Raw genomic sequence first — 21,690 nt, forward strand, 5'->3', positions numbered from 1 at the left:
GACTAAGTTGGACTAAGTCATTCCTGCTCCTGAATTTAATTATACATCTGCAAATGAGGGTGTTGTATGAAGTACTTTTGAAGGTACCTCCTTACTCTGAAATTTTGTGTTCATGCCTTTAAATATTATTAGGATGCTTCTGAGGTTTCACATCCTTAGGTGATCCAAAAACCAGGGGAAAAAAAAGATGAAGTATTAATCAGGTCATAACTCTAGAGAGATGGAAAATCTTTTAATTTACTATCTAGGTCAAAATCATGACAAATAATACCCATCTCCAGAGAGCTTACTTTGATTTTTTTTTTCTTTTTGATTGAGCAATTTAGGGTACGTAAACTTCTGTTTTGAATTTACTTAAAAAAATCCTATTTACTTCCTATGTGTGGAGTATTAAGAAACCATCAATATGATTCAGAGTCATTATTTCACTTTGAATAACTGTAGTTTGTTTTGCTTTTCCTTAAACTAAAATCCCTGGGGGTGGGGGGGAGAAATGATATATTTTCCAAATTAAATTTAAATATATATGTATACAGAGGTGGGCACAGCAATGCACTCCAGTTTTCTTGCCTGGAGAATCCCATGGACAGAAGAGCCTGGCGGGCTGAAGTCCATAGGGTCACACAGAGTCAGACATGACTTAGTGACTTAGCACGCATGCATGTGTATATACATATGTTTATATATGTGTGTGTTCCTATAAAAAACACAAACATATAACAGCCTTTATTGGGGTCCTGGTATTGGCTACTAATTTTTTTTCCATTTGCAAACTTGACAGCTATTACCTTTGCAAACATCCTGAATAGGAAGGCCAAGTAGGCAGACTAAAATTTAAATAACAATGTTTCTATAATGAAAGTAAAGATGGTTTTGTAAGTCTTTGCCATATCTGAATTTCCCATTTCTGCATTCTTTAAATACAGAAGATACCATACTTTAATTCCTTTGTTTCATAACCACAGAAGACTCTGGGATAATCCTTGCAGTGAACTTGGGGGATAATTTTTGGTTTTCTAAATCTCTCTAAAAGGTGATGCTGGACTAGGTGACACAGCTCTGTACAGGAAACACAATTTTGTTTCTGAACCTCAATGTTTTCACTTAAGGTTCTTGGCAAAGCAATAATAGATCCAAAGGAACAAAACCACAGGATATTAAAAATTGCAAGATCATTTTTCTTTAAAATTGTAACACTTTGTTAGCATGCAATATGAAGGCTACCTCTAATGGTTCTTATATGTGAAATGTACCAAATTTCTCTTTGAAATTCAGTTGTAACTGTTACCATCCAAATCCTACCCTTAGATATGAGAATGGTATTAAGCCCTAGCTGCCCAGGTTGGTGGAAGGGCCATGGAGTGCAGACCTACAGAGCAGAAAGGGGTGGACAGTAACCGCTGGTATGTGGTCCTTGCTGTGATTTCCTGATGGATGATCTTGCTGCTTCTTTCCACACTCACTTCCCTCTGTTTCCTCTTAGCTTCCAGTCATTTATGTTTGTGCCAGGCTATGTAAAAAACCTGGATGACTTTTCAGGAAACAGGGCAGACTATCCCTGTCCCCTTTGTGCTTAGATTCTAGTGGTTTTGTAAATATCTGAACCTTAATCTCTGTCTCCTTCCTGCTACTCTTAACCTTCTCTGCAGCCCTCTGCACTTTCTCCCTCTGACTGTCGATCCCATACTCAGGCTACACACACCATGGCCTGGTGTTTCCTTATCTATTAAGGGACCCTACCATGACTGGAGGGTTGGTTGGTTACTGGAGAGTACTGGGCTACCCTGGTGGCTCAGCCGGTAAAGAATCCGCCTGCAATACGGGAGACCTGGGGTCGATCCCTGGGTTGGGAAAATCCCCTGGAGAAGGGAAAGGCCACCCACTCCAGTGTTCTGGCCTGGAGAGTTCCATGGGGTCGCAAAGAGTCAGACATGAAGGAGCGACTTTCACTTTCACTGCTCCAGCAGTGACTTTCCTGCTTCCTACAAAGGAGAGAAACGTGACAGAAGGCAAGGAAGGAACATGGGCTTGGTGTGATCTTGGGAATATCAGTCAACTTTCTGAACTTCAATTTTGTCCTTTTTTTTTTTTTTTTTTCTGTTCTGATTTATTTATTTATTTATTTTTTAATTTTAAAATCTTTAATTCTTACATGTGTTCCCAAACATGAACCCCCCTCCCACCTCCCTCCCCATAACATCTCTGTGGGTCATCCCCATGCACCAGCCCCAAGCATGCTGTATCCTGCGTCAGACATAGACTGGCGATTCAATTCTTACATGATAGTATACATGATAGAATGCCATTCTCCCAAATCATCCCACCCTCTCCCTCTCCCTCTGAGTCCAAAAGTTCGTTATACACAGCTGTGTCCTTGAAAGCTGGGACTACTAATCTCATTTCTAATGGTACACATGCTCATTTATGACTTTTAAAAAAATGTGTTTGGCCTGTCCATGCAGCATGTGGGATCCTAGTTTCCCTACTAGGGATTGAACCTGGGCCCTTTGCAGTAGAAGCCCAGATTCTTAACCACTGGACTGCCAGGAAAGTCCCCCCAGTCACTGTGAAAGAACTCTGGGCACTTTAAAGGGAATACACTTTTCTAAATGTTTACTGTTTATAGTACTTCTAGAAGTCCTATAATTTTGGAAGAAAGGAATTGACTTCCTACTAAAGTGTCAGCAAATACTTTCTCTTCTTTCTTCCCATCATGAAGAATATGTATTTGCTGACACTTTAGTAGGAAGTCAGAGAAGCCTCTTTTCTTTGTTACTTTCTAACTTATTCACCTTATATTGTGCCTTTCCCCCCAAAACTTCCAGGTCAGGATGGGGGGTGAGAACTATATGTATAGAAAAACATAAAACTCAGCATTTTCATTCTCTGGTGTCCACTGTGATTGATTATAAAATACTTCCTCTTTCTTTTTCCATGAGCATGTCTCTATCAAATATCTTCATGTTTATTTATGTTTAAGGGGCTTCGCTGGTGGCTTCGACAGTAAAGAAGTAAAGTGAAGTGAAAGTCGCTCAGTCACGTCTGACTCTTTGTGACCCCATGGGGTGTATATAGCCCACCACTTCTCTGTCCATGGAATTCTCCAGGCAAGAATACTGGAGTGGATTCATGTTGATGTTTGGCAGAAACCAACACAATTCTGTAAAACAATTATCCTTCAATTATAAAATAAATAAATTTAAAATAAAAAATAAAAAAAAGAATACTGGAGTTTCTTCTCCAGGGAAGCCATTTCCTTCTCCAGGGCTTGCCACTAGGGAATTTGGCTGCAATGTGGGAGACCCAGGTTCAGTCCCTGGATTGGGAAGATCTCCTAAAGAAGGGCATGAAAATCCACTCCAGTATTCTTGCCTGGACACAGGAGCCTGGTGGGATATACTCCATGGAGTCACAAAGAGTTGGACACGACTAAGCAGCTAACACTTTCACTTATCTATGTTATCTGCTCTGGGAAACTTGCTTTCAGCTAACTACAAACTTTCAGCACTAAATAATACAAATTCTATCTTCAAAATTATGTTTTAATCCTTAAAAAACTTCTTTTAAAATAGAGAATTTGAGATAGCTAAGCATATGTTACCTTTTTCATATTTCACAACTTTAAATTTTTTGGTTCAAATCAGGACCTGAAATAGATGTGTGCTTTAAGCATGTCTGCTTAAACGCATATGGATGCTTCAAAATTGCAGTTGATAAGAAGTTATGCCATATGTTCAAAATTAAGAGACCTAATCTATTTTGGACTGATTGTAGTGAACTATTGATGATTTGAATCTCTTCCTAGTAATTTGGAGTCTCTGTGATCATATCTTTAAAATGTTGATACATCTTTGGCTGAAGGAGGCGCTCTTTAAGAAATACATTGTAATTGTCCTTGCCTTTATGAACACTGCTGTTTGAAATTAAAACTGTAGCAGAAATGCTGTCCCTCTGATTTTAAATTATTCTAGGCTTCAGGCAGGAAGGAAAAGCTGAAAATAAGTGCTGCATTTAAAAACAAGTGTTGTTTTCCCAAAGAAGTGGGAAGAAGAAAAAGAAGATGGAGTTAAAGGCTCTCATAATTTCCCCTGGTGGTGCTCTGAGTTCCCACAGGCACAGATAGCTATGTGAGGGTGCAGAGGGGAAACAGAAGCAAGGGGAAAGCGATTTTCACCCTTCATTATCAAACAACAGGAAAGGAAGTAACTTTTGAAAACCAGAATGGAACAAAAGAGCCTTAGATGTGCCAGCTTTAATGAGAAGAGTCCATATGCCTTCCAGTGCCCTTTGGTGTTAAACAAATGGAAACAACTTTTGCAGTTGAACAATTTGACTTGATGGCTAAATAGAAAGTGGGCTTTTTGTAGCATGATGAATGTATTAGGTATTGCTATAGCATTATTTTTTGGATGCCTTTGTCAGTATCTAATTCTGCAGGCGCTGTAGTTCTTTTAACAAACACAGCTAAATGAATTTATTCACTGCATGTTTGGTAATTTTTCTCTAATGAACAAAGATATTATTTGCTTCATAACTTCTTCTGTTCTTGGAGTTTTGCAGGGTATTATAACATAATTCATTTTTAAAACCCAGCCTCTTAAATAAAGCTTATTTTGAAAAAGTTGTTCTATGTATTTTTATGTTGAAAAAGAAAATTCTCAAGTAAGTGAAAAACACTGTATGGATTTTAGGAAAATTACTATGTTTACATATCTTGCAATAGAAACATATACAAGAGAATTTTATGGTTCTCGTTCTTCCCTCAAACACTAGAACCTTATGAGAGTCATCTATTTAATGCTAAATCAGAGTAGAATGATGTTCATTGTCAGGAATCATCCAGAATAGTGATCTCCAAAGAAAAAGGTACCAACATCAAGATAATTCACTGGAAGGGAGCTAGGGTGCAGGCCAGACATGATGAATATTTTATTAATGCCTGTTTTTTAAAAACCTTTAGGTTTAGGAGCTATGGCCTATGCATCAAATCTGATCCCCTTCTACTTCTATATAGTTTCAGTGGCACACTGCCACATCTATTCATTTATGTATTATCTGAAGCTGCTTTCATGATATCATAGCAGGAGTAATTGTGACAGAATATAAGGTTTGCAAAGCCTCCAAAATACCGTATCTAGGCATTCACAGTAAAAGTTGGCTCCTTACCAAAAACAGTAAGAAAGATTTTTTTTGCTTTTTTTTTTTTTTTGTATTGAGGTATAGCTGATTAACAATGTTGTGATAGTTTCAGGTGGATATATGTGTATCTATTTTCCCCCAAACCCTCCTCCCACCCAGGCTACCATATAACATTGGGCAGAGTTCTCTGTGCTGTAGAGTAGGATCTTGCTGGTTATTCATTTTAAATATAGCAGTGTGTACATGTCGATACTAAACTCCCCAACTATCTCTCCCCACCATTCTTTCCCCCTGGGCAACCATAAGTTCGTTCTCTAAGAGTAAGAAAGATTTTAAGCTTTGTTGATGTATGAGGCTTTACATTAGTCTCTTTTGTAGGACTGGATGTTGGACACTTGCAATTCATGTATATCCTAAGTGAGATTTCCCAGGCAAGGATCAGGGCTCTCCAGCTTTGTGGAATGGATAGAAAGTCCTCAGCTGGCTTTATTGCAGTTTGTGTGCCCAACTGGACATAAGATTTATCATTTCAACTATTTTAAAATAAATATTCTTCATACAGTAAGCAAATACCTTTATTTTAATAACTTCTACAAAATAATCTAGATTGAATATACCACTATTCATATAGAAAATGAATAAGAAACAATAAGAAGTGACCAGAGGTCATATAACACCTAGGTCTAGCATAAGCCTGCTATCAGCCATAAATATAAGTTATAAACACTGATAACCTACTGGAATTTTACAAGAAGTAGGCCAAATTTGAAATAGCTCAACTGGAATTCCATCACCTTCACTAGCTTTGTTCGTAGTGATGCTTCCTAAGGCTCACTTGACTTCACATTCCAGGATGTCTGGTTCTAGGTGAGTGATCACACCATCATGATTATCTGGGTCATGAAGATCTTTTTTGTACAGTTCCTCTGTACAAGGAGATCCAACCAGTCCATCCTAAAGGAGATTAGTCCTGGGTGTTCATTGGAGGGATTGATGTTGAAGCTCAAACTCCAATACTTCGGCCACCTGATGCAAAGAGCTGATCCATTTGAAAAGACCCTGATGCTAGGAAACATTGAGGGCAGGAGGAGAAGGGGACGACAGAGGATGAGATGGCTGGATGGCCACCGACTTGATGGACGTGAGTTTGAGTAAACTCCGGGAGTTGATGATGGACAGGGAGGCCTGGCGTGCTGCAATTCATGGGGTCGCAAAGAGTCGGACATGACTGAGTGACTGAACTGAACTGAGGCCAAATGTGAAATTATTAATTATTTTAATTTTAATTTTTAATTGGAAGATAATTGCTTTACAGTGTTGTGTTGGTTTCTGCTGTTCAACAGCACGAATCAGCCATAAGTATATACATATTCCCTCCTTCTTGAGCCTTCCTCCCGCCCGCCCCCAATCCCACCCCTCTAGGACGTCACCGAGCGTCAGGCTGGGTTCACTGTGTTATCCAGCAGCTTCCCACTAGCCGTCTGTTCTACACATGGTAGTGTATATATGTCAACACTACTCTCTTAGTTTGTCCCGTCCTTCCCCTCCTTCGCTGTGTGCACAAGATTGTTCTCTATGTCTGCGTCTCTGTTTCTGCCCTGCAAACAGATTCATAAATACCATTTCTCTAGATTCCCTAATATATGTTAACATTTGAAATAAGATTTTATATCTGCTTTCATCATATTTTAAAATTTGATTGAAGTATAGTCGATTTGCAATGTTGTATAAATTTCTGGAATACCGCAAAGTGATTCAGTTATACACTAAATTCTTTTTCATATTTTTTTCCATTCATAGGATATTGAATACAGTTCCCTAATCTATAAACAGTAGGACCTTGTTGTTTAGTGATTCAATATATATATAAGAATTTGTGTCTGCTAAGCCCAAACTCTCAGTCCATCCCTTCTCCACCCCCTCTCCCTTGGAAACCACAAGTCTGTCCTCTGTCTGTGAGTTTGTTCTTGTTTTGTAACTATTTAATTATTAGCATACCTAGCTCTCAGCTTATAGTTTTTGCTTTTAATTTTAAATAATAATTGTATTATGGCATCATAATCAGTAAGGCATTTACAAAGTAGGCATCTAGGACTTGGAGAGGCTGTGCAATTTTCAGGAATGTTTAAAGGCAGTTCAGTTCAGTTCAGTCACTCAGTTGTGTCTGACTCTTTGCGACCCCATGGACTGCAGAATGCCTGGCTTTCCTGTCTATCACCAACTGCCAGAGCTTGCTAGTTTAAAGGCAAGGAGCACTAAGTATTAAAGTTTTCCTTAAGTAAATGACAAAATCTTTTCTAAAGAACCTTAATAAAGGAAGAAATTAAAAATCCAATTTCATTGGGGATATGTATTTTTTCCTACTGCAGCAAACGTAATACAACACACAGAAAACAAAAGAATGAGGAACTGAAATTTACTCCTTTGTATCAAATGCCTTTAGAAAATGCATAGAAAGCACCTCTGAATGTTTGAAAAAGTTATGAGCAAATTACATTATACTGGAGTTTTATTATGCAGCTGGATCAAAGTATAAATGTAAAAATATTCTCATTATAGCATCTGTGTTCTAAATATGAAATACTTAAAGGAAAATTAAGTCAGAATATATTTTATTTTGTAAAATAAGTGCCTTTAATGAAATCATTGTTCTTTGAAAAAGCTGTGAAGGTATAATCAGCAATGGAGTATATATATATAAAATGGACTGTGTTATGAGGTTGCAAATTATATAAATATTCATAGATAAGCTATGATGAAAAGGAAGATGTAGATACACATACACACTACATATATTACATATATGCCTATGATTTTATACATATAAAATACATACTTTATATAGTAAAGACTCCTTTATATAGGAATAGGAATATAGGGACATGGATATAAAAGGTATTTACATAATTTACAATAATGATATAGAGAAGAACCAAGAAAATATTTTGGCTCATCCAGAGTTGTTTAAGTTATCTCCTTATGGCGAATTGTTTTAAAAAGTTCATGATGCATTATGAGTGTTTGTCAAAACTGTAAAGGAGGTTCTTGACTATGACAACTATCAAGTTAGCCATGAATCACATTTTATCACATTTTATCATTGATATCATCTGGAAGCAAAAAGGGGGAGAAACAAACAAACAAAAAACAGTGAGGCGACAACTAAAGGATGCTAAGATCAGTGCCAACTGTGAGCAGATGTGAATTTGGGAGGAAATGGAGTAAGGTTACAATCAGTAAACACCCTTCTTGAATGTGTGGAATATACCTGAATATGCAAACCCCAACCACTTGTCTTTGCATGGGTGCACGTGTTGGTAACAGGAGATCCCTGACCTGATTTGTTCTGGGATGTAGAAGAAGTGAGGCTATACAGTGAATCACAGAGCAAGTCATATTTGTAGGAGGCTGTCTCTGTGGCAGCCTGAACACAGATAAGTTGCCACATAAAATACTGTACAGATGACAGTCTTCATTATTTAAGGAAAAATAAAGGCTAAAGAGACTCACAGCCCAAAGCCTGTATCTTTGGAGCACAAAGACAATCCCAGGTAACTGTCCCTTCCTCATATGAACCTCTTGCAAAAACTTACAGTCCAGAAAAGATTCATTTAATGTGGAGATAAACAAAATTTTTATAAAGGGAAAAGAAAAGCCTGTCAGACTGGATAACAAACAAAAGCTGGGACTGTAAAACCCAGTGAATGAGAACAGTTGAGGATGACAGTTTTGTTTTAGGTGCTACAAACCAAAGAAGGAGAGATTATAATCTTCATATTGGGAAGGTTGACTCCTGGCCAAAATTTCCTGCAGTTCAGTTCATTGCTCAGTTGTGTTCAACTCTTTGTGACCCCATGGACTGCAGCACGCCAGGCTTCCCTGTCCATCACCAACTCCCAGAGCTTACTCAAATTCATGTCCATTGGGTTGGTGATGCCATCCAACCATCTCATCCTCTGTCATCCCCTTCTCCTTCCACCTTCAGTCTTTCCCAGCATCAGGGTCTTTTCCAATGAATCAGTTCTTTGCATCAGATGGCCAAAGTATTGGAGCTTCAGCTTCAGCACAGTCCTTCCAGTGAATATTCAGGAACTGGTTTGATCTCCTTGCAGTCCAAGGGACTCTCAAGAATCTTCTGCAACAACCCAGTTCAAAAGCATCAATTCTTCAGTGCTCAGCTTTCTTTATGGTCCAACTCTCACATCAATACATGACTACTGGAAAAACCATAGCTTTGACTATACCCTTTGTCAGTAAAGTAATGTCTCTGCTTTTTAATATGTTGTCTCGGCTTGTCATAGCTTGTATTCCAAGGAGTAAGACTTTTAATTTCATGGGTATAGTCACCATCTATAATGATTCTGGAGCCCAAGAAAATAAAGTCTGTCACTGTTTCCATTGTTTCCCCATCTATTTGTCATTAAGTAATTGGACCAGATGCAATGTTCTTAGTTTTTTGAATGTTGAGTTTTGAGCCAGCTTTTTCACTCTCCTCTTCTACTTTCATCAAGAGGCTCTGAAATAGAATTTCCTTAAATAAGACAAATAAGACCCTTTTATATGCCAAAAGATAAAATTCACACGGAAGATACAATCATTAGGGTATCTAAACATCAGAATATAGCATCAACACTCATAAGGCAAAGGCAAGACATAAGGTGAGAAAAAGTGAAAATATGTTGGTGATAAAGATCTCACTTTCCAGGTTATGATAGATTATATAGGAAACTAGGTAAAGATAGATCCTCTTAAGTAAATTGAATTAATATATATGTAGTTCAGCTGTATCCTGCAACAAAATATAGCCAATATCATATAGTAACTGTAAATGGAGAATAATCTTTAAAAATTGTGAATCATCATGTTGTATATCTAAAATTTGTATAACATTGTTAATAAAATATACCTCAATAAAAATATTAATTGCCAAGAAAAAAATAGTAGAGAAATTTCTCTGATAAAATGAATAACAAATTTAGAAAACACAAAATCCCTGTCAGCTATATATTGAAAAATTTGCTTTACAGCAAATTATTTGATTAAAGAAGAAATTAAATATAAAATTTATACCTGAAAAAGGATAATGAGATAATCATCTATTATAACTTATCAGACATACTTAAAATAGTCCTTGGAAGAAAATTTTTAACTCTACGTCAATAAAATAAATTAATTTAAAAAAGCTTTCAAGGAAAAAAAGCTGAACCCAGACTATAAACCAGAGCCTGTGTAGTTTCTCTTTTCCTAGGCATTGTCAATCATCAACAACAATGCTGACTTTTTCTTACACAATTATTCTTTGTGCTTACTACTCAATTTTCATATTAACCACTTTTCATATCAATTAAGGAATGTAATTAGTTGATAAAATAATGAAACAGTTGATTGAGAAATAAAACGTAATTAGAATACATTTTAATCTAAAAGCCACCTTTAGTGGGCAAGTACTACAAGACTCCCATTAAAATTGCACATTAACATGACTGTTATTTAACCATAATAATGTTAGAGGCATTAGCCAATGGGATTAGACAAAAGAAAATCCTGAAAATTGTACAAACTGGCAAAGAAGAGCTAAATTTATGACAGTCCTAGTTGATTTGGCGTTTTAGGTTATATACCTGGGACTTCCCAGAGAAGCACTGAATGATGGTTATAACCAGTGAGATAACTCAGTAATGTTATCCATAGCTTTCATGTACTGAAATGTCCCCAAACTATAGTCAAATGGAAAAAAAAAAAAAAAGATTCAGAACACTGTGTATAGATTGCTTCTTTTTAATAGATGTATCTTATATTCTGTACATGTGAAGTGAAATGTAGATTTTTATTTGTTTGATATTTAAAATAAACATGAGGTAAAAAAACAGAAACTAATAACTGATTCTGACTGGTGTGAGGTGATATCTCATTGTAGATTTGATTTGCATTTCTCCAATAATGAGCAATGTTGAGCACCTTTTCAAGTGTTTATTAGCCATCTGTATGTCTTCTTTGGAGAACTGTCTGTTTAGGTCTTTTCCCCACTGTTGATTGGGTTGTTTGTTTTTCTGGTATTGAGTTATATGAACTGCTTGTATATTTTGGAAATTGATCCTTTGTCAGTTGTTTCATTTGCTATTATTTTCTCCCATTCTGAGGGTTGTCTTTTCACCTTGCTTATAATAAGTTTCCTTTGCTGTGCCAAAGCTTTTAAGTTTAATTAAGTCTCACTTGTTTACTTTTGTTTTTATTTCCATTACTCTAGGAGGTGGGTCATAGAGGATCTTGCTTTGATTTATGTCATCGAGTCTTCTGCCTATGTTTTCCTCTAAGAGTTTTCTAGTTTCTGGTCTTACATTTAGGCCTTTAATCCGTTTTGAGTTTATCTTTGTGTATGGTGTTAGGAAGTGTTCTCATTTCATTCTTTTATGTGTAGCTGTCCAGTTTTCCCAGCACCATTTATTGAAGAGGCTGTCTTTGCCCCATTGTATATTCTTGCCTCTTTTGTCAAAAATAAGGTACCCATAGGTGCATGGATTTATTTCTGGGCTTTCTATCTTGTTCTATTGGTCTATACTTCTGTTTTTGTGTCTGTACCATATTGTCTTGATGACTATAGCTTTGTAGTATAATCAGATGTCAGGAAGGTTGATTCCTCAAGCTCCAGACTTCTTTCTCAAGACTGCTTTGGCTATTCAGGGTCTTTTGTGTTTCCATATGAATTGTGAGATTTTTTTGTTCTACTTCTGTGAAAAATGCCATTGGTAATTTGATAGGATCACATTGAATCTGTAGATTTCGTTTGGTAGGATAGTTATTTTCACAATATTGATTCTCCCTACCCAGGAACATGGAGTATCTCTCCATCTGTTTATGTCATCTTTGATTTCTTTCATTAGTGTCTTATAATTTTCTGTGTACAGTTCTTTTGACTCCTTAGGTAAGTTTATTCCTAGATATTTAATTCTTTTTGTTGCAATGATGAATGGAATTGATTCCTTAATATCTCTTTCTGATTTCTCATTGTTAGTATATGGAAATGAAAGTGATTTCTGTATATTGATTTTGTATCCTGCAACCTTGCTAAATTCACTGATTAGCTCTAGTAATTTTTTGATACTATCTTTAGGGTTTTCTATGTACAATATCATGCCTTCTGCAAACAGTGAGAGCTTTACTTCTTCTTTTTCAATCTGGATTCCTTTTATTTCTTTTTCTTCTCTGATTGCTGTAGCTAGGACTTCCAGAACTATGTTGAATAATAGTGGCAAAAGTGGACACCCTTGTCATGTTCCTAATCTTAGGGTGAATACTTTTAGTTTTTCACCATTGAGAATAATGTTTGCTGTAGGCTTATCATATATGGCCTTTACTACGTTGAGGTTGGCTCCTTCCATGCTCATTTTTTGAAGAGTTTTAATCATAACTAGGTGCTGAATTTTGTCAAAGGCTTTTTCTGCATCGATTGAGATGATCATATGGTTTTTATCTTTCAATTTGTTAATATGGTGTATCACATAAATTGATTTGCATATATTGAAGAATCCTTGCATCCCTGGAATAAACCCAACTTGATCATGCTGTATGAACTTTTTGATGTGTTGCTGAATTCTGTTTGCTAAAATTTTGTTGAAGATTTTACATCTATGTTCATCATAATATTGCCCTGTAGTTTTCTTTTCTTGTGTTGTCTTTGTCTGGTTTTGGTACCAGGCTGATTAATTTGCTTAAATATTTTTAAAGTATGTTTTGAGGTAAGTTTTTAAAGTAAGTTTGACCCCATTGCAGGAGGCATCTTCTGATAAAACAAACAGATTCAGCATAAATTTTAGAAAACCAATTAGGACTTAATCAATCATGATTTTGACAAAATCAATTTGGCTAACAGAAAATAATATTAATTGAATAGTTTTTTAAAAGTTGAATTTTCCTGTTTAGCTGAATGTCATTTTGAGTAATATGCATTATTTTGTGCTAAATTTCCATTTCACACAGCCAAATACATTCATTTATTGCTAACAGAACTGAAAAATAATGAAACAGTTGAATGCATTCTTGACCTCTTTGAATATATCATATTCTTATGAAAATTTAGTCATTATTGCATTGAACATCTGCTCCATTAGGCATTATGCTTGATGCTGAGGTTACAAAAGTGAATAAAACAGATTTCATTTTATAAGGTTTATGCCCTAAGTAATTTTATTGTAGGATAATCACTGTCAATTTATTATGTTACAGTAAAAATTTCAGGAATATAAGAGGTGCTTAAAAAAGATCTGCAATTAGTAACCCTTTTCTTTTATGATAAATATGTATATAAGCCCTTCTTTTGAGTTTTCTTTGTAAGCTTGAGACCTCCCCCCATGGTGTTTTTTTTTTTTTGCTCCTTTCACATAATTGAAGGTCTCACCTACTAGTATTACTTCCTTCAAGACTTCCAAAGGCATCCCTTTCCAGGGGTGGCAAGACCCTCTTTAGTTAAAACCTCATTGCCTCTCTCCTCTACAGTGTGAACTTATCTGTTTGCTGTCCAGTTTCTTCCCAAAATAACACACTTCCTGGAATGAACATCTTCGTTTATTCTTTCTAGACTCACCTCTCTCTGATTTCTTCCTCATACTCAGCCCAACCCAGAAACTGATGGCACTATGGCTTAAATCATGAGTCAATATTCTCTATGATGCCCTCCCACTTTCTTCCCCCAGTTTCTTCCAGACCAAATCACAAGTACTTTTAAGTTAAATTCCACTCTTACCTCTTCATTAGAGACTTTAGTCCCATCTTCCCACCTTTGGGATGAGTTCTGTCCTTAAACAAATGTGGTCCCATGAGGAGTCACTGCAGATACTAGTTCAGTTCTGCAGGAGAGGCTGGAGGTGGGCAAGCTACAGAAATCACTGGAAGAGATAGACGACGCACTGTAGAAGCAGGAGTCTTGTGCGGATCCAAAGTGTAAGGAGAGGTTTACTTCCTGCTAGCAAAATATTCTGATGCAGTGTCCATAGTGTGCATGTGTTAGCCACTCGGTCTTGTCTGACTCTTTGTGACCCCATGGACTGTAGCTGGCCAGGCTCCTCGGTCTAAGGGATTTTCCAGGCAAAAATACTGGAGTAGGTAGCCATTCCCTTTTAGTTGATCTTCCCAAGCCAGAGATCAAATCCAGGTCTCCTGCATTTCAGGCAGATTCTTTACCATCTGAGCCACCAGGGAAGCCCAGCATCAATAGTACTTAGACTCAGTTTCCAGTAAGCATGACTTTTGCCCACTAATATCCTCTTTATGCCTTTCTTCTTCCCAGGATGTGCCTGTCCCTCCCAAGCCTGTTTCTCTCCATCCTTTATATCAGACTAGACTCCATCCTACTGCTAAGTCCCTACTGCGACCACAGACCCGCCCGCATGCTGACTGTCTTACCCCCGGACCTTTCAGTCACTTGTCTTCCTTCTCCCTGAGTGATGAACAGGAGAATTCCCACACCTTGTTTAGTCACAACGCATATAATAAGGTGAGAATGCCCCATGCTCTGAACTTCTTCATGGTTAACTTTTAAATGCAGAGAAAACATATATTACAAATATTGAAGTATATTAAGAATATTAAATATTTGTGGGAAGGCACATGTCCTTACAAAAAGATAATAATTAACCTTGGGAAAGTGTGAAATATTTGTTTCCTTTCAGAGTCATTTCCTGATTTGCATTGCTTATTGTTTCATGCTGTAATCCCAAAGTGGAAATCCCAAGACATGCTTCAAAGCCTGACAAGAGGCCATTATTAATTTATCTTCCAGTCTCAGTTCAAAGTTCTTAAAAACGTCTCAAAATGACAGAGCCTTGATGAGGAAGCATTTATAATTGCAGTCAGTGTGCAATGGAATACTTAGAATTTCTATTAATATTGATATTTTATTTTAAAATGAATCTATTTGCCTCATAATGTATAGTGGTGAGACATGTAACAAATAATGAGGTGTTCAGTATCTAAAATATATTTTTAACAAAGCAAAAATTGTATAGTTGGCTTTGGAATGTAATCATGAATATTCTATTAGAAGAAAGCAGCCAGTTGCACAAGGGGCTTATGTATAAGCATCCTTTGCTCTTCTGAGCATTACCATAAGGACGTCCTGGCTAGCACAGGCTCTCAGATTTTGAAACTTTTCTAAAAGAATTGACTAGTCAAAAGCAATCAGCAGTTAAATTATTTTTAAATTCAAAATCTTGTTTTAAAGCATTCATTTTGCAAAATCTCTATATTTAATGAAATATACCTATATAACTGGAAATCAATCAAGACCATATGTTCCAGAGTATATGCAGTTGACTAACATTCCTTGAACCCTAAAGCATTAAAAAAAAAGCAACTGTTCATCAATCCAATCTAAACACCAAAAAATCATCCAAAAAGTGGGCACAATTATGAGGAAAATTTTGCTTTTTATATTTAATAGCATTTATCATGATTGAATGGTCAACCCTGAATTAAATTTTTAAAGTATTCATTTCTGGGACTCCCCTGGCAGTCCTGTGGTTGAGGATCTGAGCTTCCTTTGCAGGGTGAGCAAGTTCAATCCCTGGTTGGGGAACTAAGATCCCACATGCCATGTGGCTAAAAAACACAAGAGAAAGAGAAAGAAAATTTCTTGAACTAAACAAGAAATGAAAATACAACATATCAACTTTAAAAATTTATGGAAAAAGTGACAAATTTTTAAAAAGTAATCATTTTCTGCAAAGTGTTTTTAGGCTAAGTTCAGGATGGCATTTGTATGACCTTATGTTGCTTCTAACTCTTGGCCTAGAAAAAGTATTTCATGGACAGTATAATATTTTTAAATGATTTTATATTGCTTTAAATTCTCCCTATTTTAATACTAGCCAACATCTATGAAATTCATTTAGCTATTGAAGTTAATATTTTGATAACATACCATTTTCTTATAATGTCATCGATGAGCATCATAGGATTATAATTGTATTTTATAAATATCAATTGCTCCAAATAGTTCTTCCTTTGACATTTTGGTAGCGTTTCCTGGAGACATGCAGCAAAGATAAAGTCAGTATTTCATCCATGTTGTAGCCTTTTCTTGGTCTGCCTGTGAAGAAAAATATATCACAGCCATTTGAGGCTGGACAACTATTTTCATTGTATAAAAACTTCACAATAGATTTTGTCTTTCAATGTCTGAGATTTATTGATATTGAATAAAGAAACATTCACATCTGAAATAATAATAATAATGTTAGCATTTCTTGATGGAATATTCAGTTGCTTAGTCTGATATTTTAATTGCTCTTATTAAAATGTATATGGATTATTCAATTTGACCTTTGTGTTTACTAAACTTGTAATGGCCAACAGTGTACTAAATGAAATAACTTGTCTGGAATTGTAAAACATAGTCATTTAAATTAACTTCTCTTCAATATCCTAACATCTTTCCCAGGCTTCACTTTCAGCCTTACCTGCTAGCTTTATCTCCAAACTCAAACCTTCCCACCCCTGCCCCAGAGATCCACACTGAACTTCACCTTACATAGCTATCTTTGGGGCTTCTATATCAACTGTAGCTGCAGAAAAATGTTTGACAGGTTTTATTCTTCTGTTGCATCTGTAGTGTGCGCTGCTCTCTTGCCCTAAATCTTTACACTAATCCCTGATCTCTTCTCCTGCTTTCATAAGTTCATATGATGAACGTTATATGACATCCTATCACATATGATGATGTTCAGGCACTTTCCCTTTTATCTTGGTTATACCAGTATGTCCTCTCTTTCCTCTACCTCATGAAGGGAGTCATTACTCTTACTTCCTTCTTTAACCCTTGTAACTAACATAGCCCAGTGGATAAGCATGCAATGTCTTCAATCAGTCCATCCGAGTTCATTTCTTGATACCATTCTTTCCAGGTGGTGATATTGGGTACATTATATAGCCTCCAAATGTCTCCGTTTATTCATCTATAAAGTGAGGATAATAATAGTACCTACCTTATTAGAATATGATAAGATGGGCTAGTATGTGTAAAGTGTTTAGAATAGTGCTTGGGACATGAGGATCATATAAGAGTTAGATCTTGTTGCTAACTGTTATTCAGTTGCGAAGTCATGTCTGACTCTTTGTGATCTGTGGACCACAGCACGCCAGGCTTCCCTGTCCTTCCCCATCTCCTAGAGTTTGCTCAGAATCATGTCCATTGAGTCAGTGATCCTATCCAACCATCTCATCCTCTGCTGCCCTCTGCTTCTTTTGCCTTCAATCTTTCCCAGCATCAGGGTCTTTTCCAATGACTCAGACTGAATTGTCAGTCCCATTGCGGCTAACTTGCTTCAGTCGTTTCCTACTCTGTGCGACCCCATAGACGGCAGCCCACCAGGCTCCCCCATCCCTGGGATTTTCCAGGGAAGAACACTGGAGTGGGTTGCCATTTCCTTCTCCAATGCATGAAAGTGAAAAGTGAAAGTGAAGGCTCTCCCATTACTTTCTTACATTTCCATTTGTTCTTTTTCCAATGGACTCTTCTTTGAGTGCAGAAACTTCGAAACACAAACTAAAATGAATACTTTTCCATCCTTTTCTTTCACAATGTTGCAAACCTAGTGATTTCAAGACTTTCTTTCTCTCAAAGGGGTCAGTAGTCATCATTTTCATCTCCCTCTATACTCTCACTCTTTAATTCATTCTTGAAATCATTTTGTCTTTCACCTTTATGATTCTACTGCGATTGCTCTCTTAAGGGTAAACTGCTTGTCAACAAACTCAGCTGAATTTAACTAAGTCTTCTCTTTTATCCCTTGTCGCAGTCGACACTGTTGATTATTCACTCTTGGATCTCCGACCTCACTCTGCTGTTGGGGTAATATGTACATTTCAACTCTCTTACTGTTCCTTCTTTATTTTCTTGGTGGACACTTCTTCCTCTGTGTCTTGTCTTTAGTTGCCTCACTTGACACTCACCCACTCACAGGCTTCTGGGATGATCTTAGCTGTACTGATCATCCTCAGATCCACATTTCCAATTCTGTTTTTCCTTTGAGATCCAGATTTATACCTTCAGCTGCTTACCTGTGATTTCCCCTAGGATGTCATGTTGTCACCTCAAACTCATCATCTCATGTCACCTCAAACCAGTTCTGTTCTGGCTTCCCTACTTCTGTCATTAATACCACGATGCTCACCCCCCAGACTTGAAGCTTAATTCACCTATTATGCTTTTTCTGCTTTGTCGTCATAGCTAGTCATTCACCAAGTTGCACGGATTCTTCTTACATCTGTCATGTTTTTATCTCTTACTACTCTTTATTAGTATTCCACTTTGCTTAAGCTAATCTGCTATTTTCCTCCAGGCGTGCCTTGGGAATTTCTTGCTATTCAACTTGTTCACTCATTCTCCCCATATAAAAATACCTTCCTGCTTTTCACCTTACTTATGAAAATCATTTTCAAATTTCATGACCTAATCAAATGATCCCTCCTGCTCTGTGAAGTTTCCCCCTGCATTAGCACTCAAAGTAGTATTTTTCTTTCAGTTTTTATAACCTTTGCCTGTGCCAAGGTATCTCATGCATATTAAAGGTTATCATGTATTTATTTGTTATGATTGTTTTAGTGTCCATCTAGGACATGACATGCTTCATATGATATTTTTCACATTATAAGTAGAGCAACAAATATGTGCTAATGATGAACAAATACTAAGGTGACCCAACTTATTCACTAGGAGCACAAGATGTTTGGGTATAAATTTCAGATTATTTCTATTTTAAGCAGAAGCTAAATCTGAGTCAATTTAGAGGTTTATGGGTACATTCAGTACGATTTACATCAATTAAGGATCTACCAGTTTTGAGGGCTACCTCCAGTTTCCAGTGAGCTTACGGAGGGCCTTGAATGGAATGGTATGTGGAGGCGGGAGACCTCTGATCATCCGCACCTGAATGTGGATGCTGGAATCCACAGGGTGTCCGCAGTCCTGTCGGTCCATGACCGTCAATCCTATAATGCATTACTGCATCTTTCTTTCTTCACCTGCACAGCATGACCTCCTTGGCTCTAGGTCAGTACTCCTGAACCTCTATAGCATGCATTGGAAAACACTGTTACTTACATGCTAGGAGCAGGTCTCAGAACCATCAGCTCACAGCCTCTACATATTCTCCTCTCCTCTTCTGTTCGTGCCTCCTTTGCCGTAGGAACTCTGCAAGAGTCCGTATTTGTGAATTTGCCTACTCTCTAAAATTCTGTTGTGACCTCCAAGTCAGTTTTAAAATTGTCTCTCATCTAGAGTCATTTGGCCATTTTTTCCTCCATCTTGCAATGCATTTAAAAATGTTTATCTGCAAAGCTAAAAATGACCCACTCACAGCACATCTTTTATATTTGGGTCTAATGCTCCCCACCCTCTATTTTTGAGAATTCAGTTCATTTAGAAAGACTCTTCTCTGGCCCCACTGACGCACTGCCCTGGGGTCTCAGCTACCTTCTTGACCCTCAGGTGAGAAAACCTACATACCTCTAATGTGCATCTGTGGAAAGCTTATTGCTCCCCCAAACATCTATTTTCCAGCCTCTGCCTCATTTATTCTGTCTTCCACTCTCACAAGCTCTGAGGTAGCCCTGTCTTTTTAAGTCAACCCAGAATTCCAACTCTTGTGGCCCACTTTCATATTCCAGCTGAAGTTCTTGGCCTTGTGCGGTTTTTCCTCTTTTCTTACACCAACTATGTTTTTGACCTTTCATTTAGCACAACCATAGGCTGTGTCGACAGGATGTTCTTTCTTATCCTTGTTTCCCCAGAGTCTCTGCTCTGCCAGTTTACACCAGCAACAAGCAAATGCATGCCAGCAATGATTAGAGCTGGGAGGAGACAGAACTAAGCTGTCACCATCAGATGGCTTTTCTCATCTGCTGGCAGGAGAAAGGCTGGGATTTCCTACTCTGGAAGGCTCTATTTACAGGGAAAGCTGGAGAGATTTTACAAGGAAGAATATGATTTTTATAGACAGAAAGACAGCTTTGAAGCCCCAGGAGAAAATTCACAGGCATTCTGAGGATATCTTCTGTCATTTAAAAAAATTAGTTTAGGGGGCTGTGTGTGTGACTGTCCAGCCATTTTGTTTCACCTTCAGTTTTGTAAAACTTTTTGAGCCTTGTTTGTGACCACTTTCCATGTTATTTCTGGCCTGGTTTTGTCCGTGGAGGACTAAGTGTAGCTGACTTGTTTACATACATGTCCTCCCATAGGTTCCTCTGCCATTAAATTCTGTTTTGTATTTTCCATGCAAGGGCTGGTTCCAGCACTTTCAATTTGAATATTCCAGTGCTTATCTCTGGCATATCCTTCCTTCCACTGTAGCTTTCCCTTCAGAGCAGAAGAGGGTTAGTTATTCATCTTCTACCTCTTTTCTTCCTGTCCAGAATACTCTTCCCAGCCATGACTGAGGTGGGAGGTAGATTGGCTCCATGGCTGAGCAGCTAGAATTTGTCAAACTGAGTACATTGGAGATTTGTTTTCCCTGGATACTTCAAGGAAAAAGTTCATGGCAGGAGCTGAGCTCTGCTGGAGTAAAGAGATAAGATGACCACATCTGTCATTCTTAGGGTCAAGGAGACTTCCCTGACTGCACATGTGCGGAAAAGTTCCTTGGGGGTCAAAAAAAGAGAGGGGCTGCTTTTCCATAATAGGCACTGTGAATCTCCCAGCGACCCCCTGCTGTGGAATCCATCTTGGCTAAAGGATGCACATCCTTGTCCGAGAGGGCCCTGGACCAGGTCAGATGTGGGAAATGAAGCAAGATGATTGGCTAGGGGAAAACAAGGACCAGGAGGAACTGCCTGATATAAGTGACAGATAAATGGCGATATAAGTATCTTCTTCCCCCTCCTCATTCAGGAGGACGCCCGCACTCTTCTCTGGGTGTGTGTTTCTGCCTCGCCTCTGTTTTAAATAAATAAACTGCTTCTCTGCATGTCCTCCTATGCAGAGATGACTGAGCTGTGCCTCTCATCATCAGTTTTGTGCCTGTTTTTTACAGCTCTGTATCCTTGAAAAGTCTTCTTTTCAAGAGGAACAAGAGCCAGAGTGGCTCTATTCCAGCCACTATTCCTTGGTGGAGTAGTGGTTAGGATTCCTGGTTTTCACCCAGGCTTCCCAGGTTCAGCTCTGGGGCAGGGAACTTTAAGATCTCACTGCTCACTCCTGTCTCCCCAAGGTCATGCCCACTCCCACTCTCACTCCTGCTTCAGACCCCTGGGCTGCTGACACCATTGCTAAACTTAAAGGTTTCCCACAGAGACAAGAAAGCATTAACCTCTCTGTGGGATAAACATTCATCTTTTTTATTTTTAAAGCATACTGATGTGTTTTCCATTAAAAAAAAATTTCATTTAAAGTTTTTTGAAAGTCAATATTTTACAGGTATATTAGTGTAACAAACCATTTTAGTCAATAATAAATATTTTTAAATGATGTGATTTCGGTTATTTTTACTGAGCCTTCTCATTAGCAGAAGTGCCTTGACTTGATCAGTGGGTACGCTCCTGCTGCTGCTAAGTCACGTCAGT

The 21,690-nt window shown here is 37.6% G+C and overlaps 1 protein-coding gene across 13 annotated transcripts in view; it reads left to right on the forward strand.

Moving 5' to 3' along the window:
* The window catches only part of MLIP (muscular LMNA interacting protein), a 299,443-nt gene that overhangs the window by 246,888 nt on the left and 30,865 nt on the right, over positions 1 to 21,690 (forward strand). For 9 of the 13 annotated variants that reach the window (XM_052649081.1, XM_052649068.1, XM_052649069.1 and 6 more), the window contains one exon: positions 14,423 to 14,629. The exons of the other annotated variants lie outside the window; for them this stretch is intronic. In XM_052649081.1, coding sequence (XP_052505041.1) covers positions 14,423 to 14,629 — 207 coding nt within the window. The remainder of the gene's footprint in view (positions 1 to 14,422; positions 14,630 to 21,690) is intronic. 13 annotated transcript variants of the gene reach the window in all.

The sequence above is a fragment of the Budorcas taxicolor genome, chromosome 11, assembly GCF_023091745.1.
Source record: "Budorcas taxicolor isolate Tak-1 chromosome 11, Takin1.1, whole genome shotgun sequence".
Classification (NCBI taxonomy): Eukaryota; Metazoa; Chordata; class Mammalia; order Artiodactyla; family Bovidae; genus Budorcas; species Budorcas taxicolor.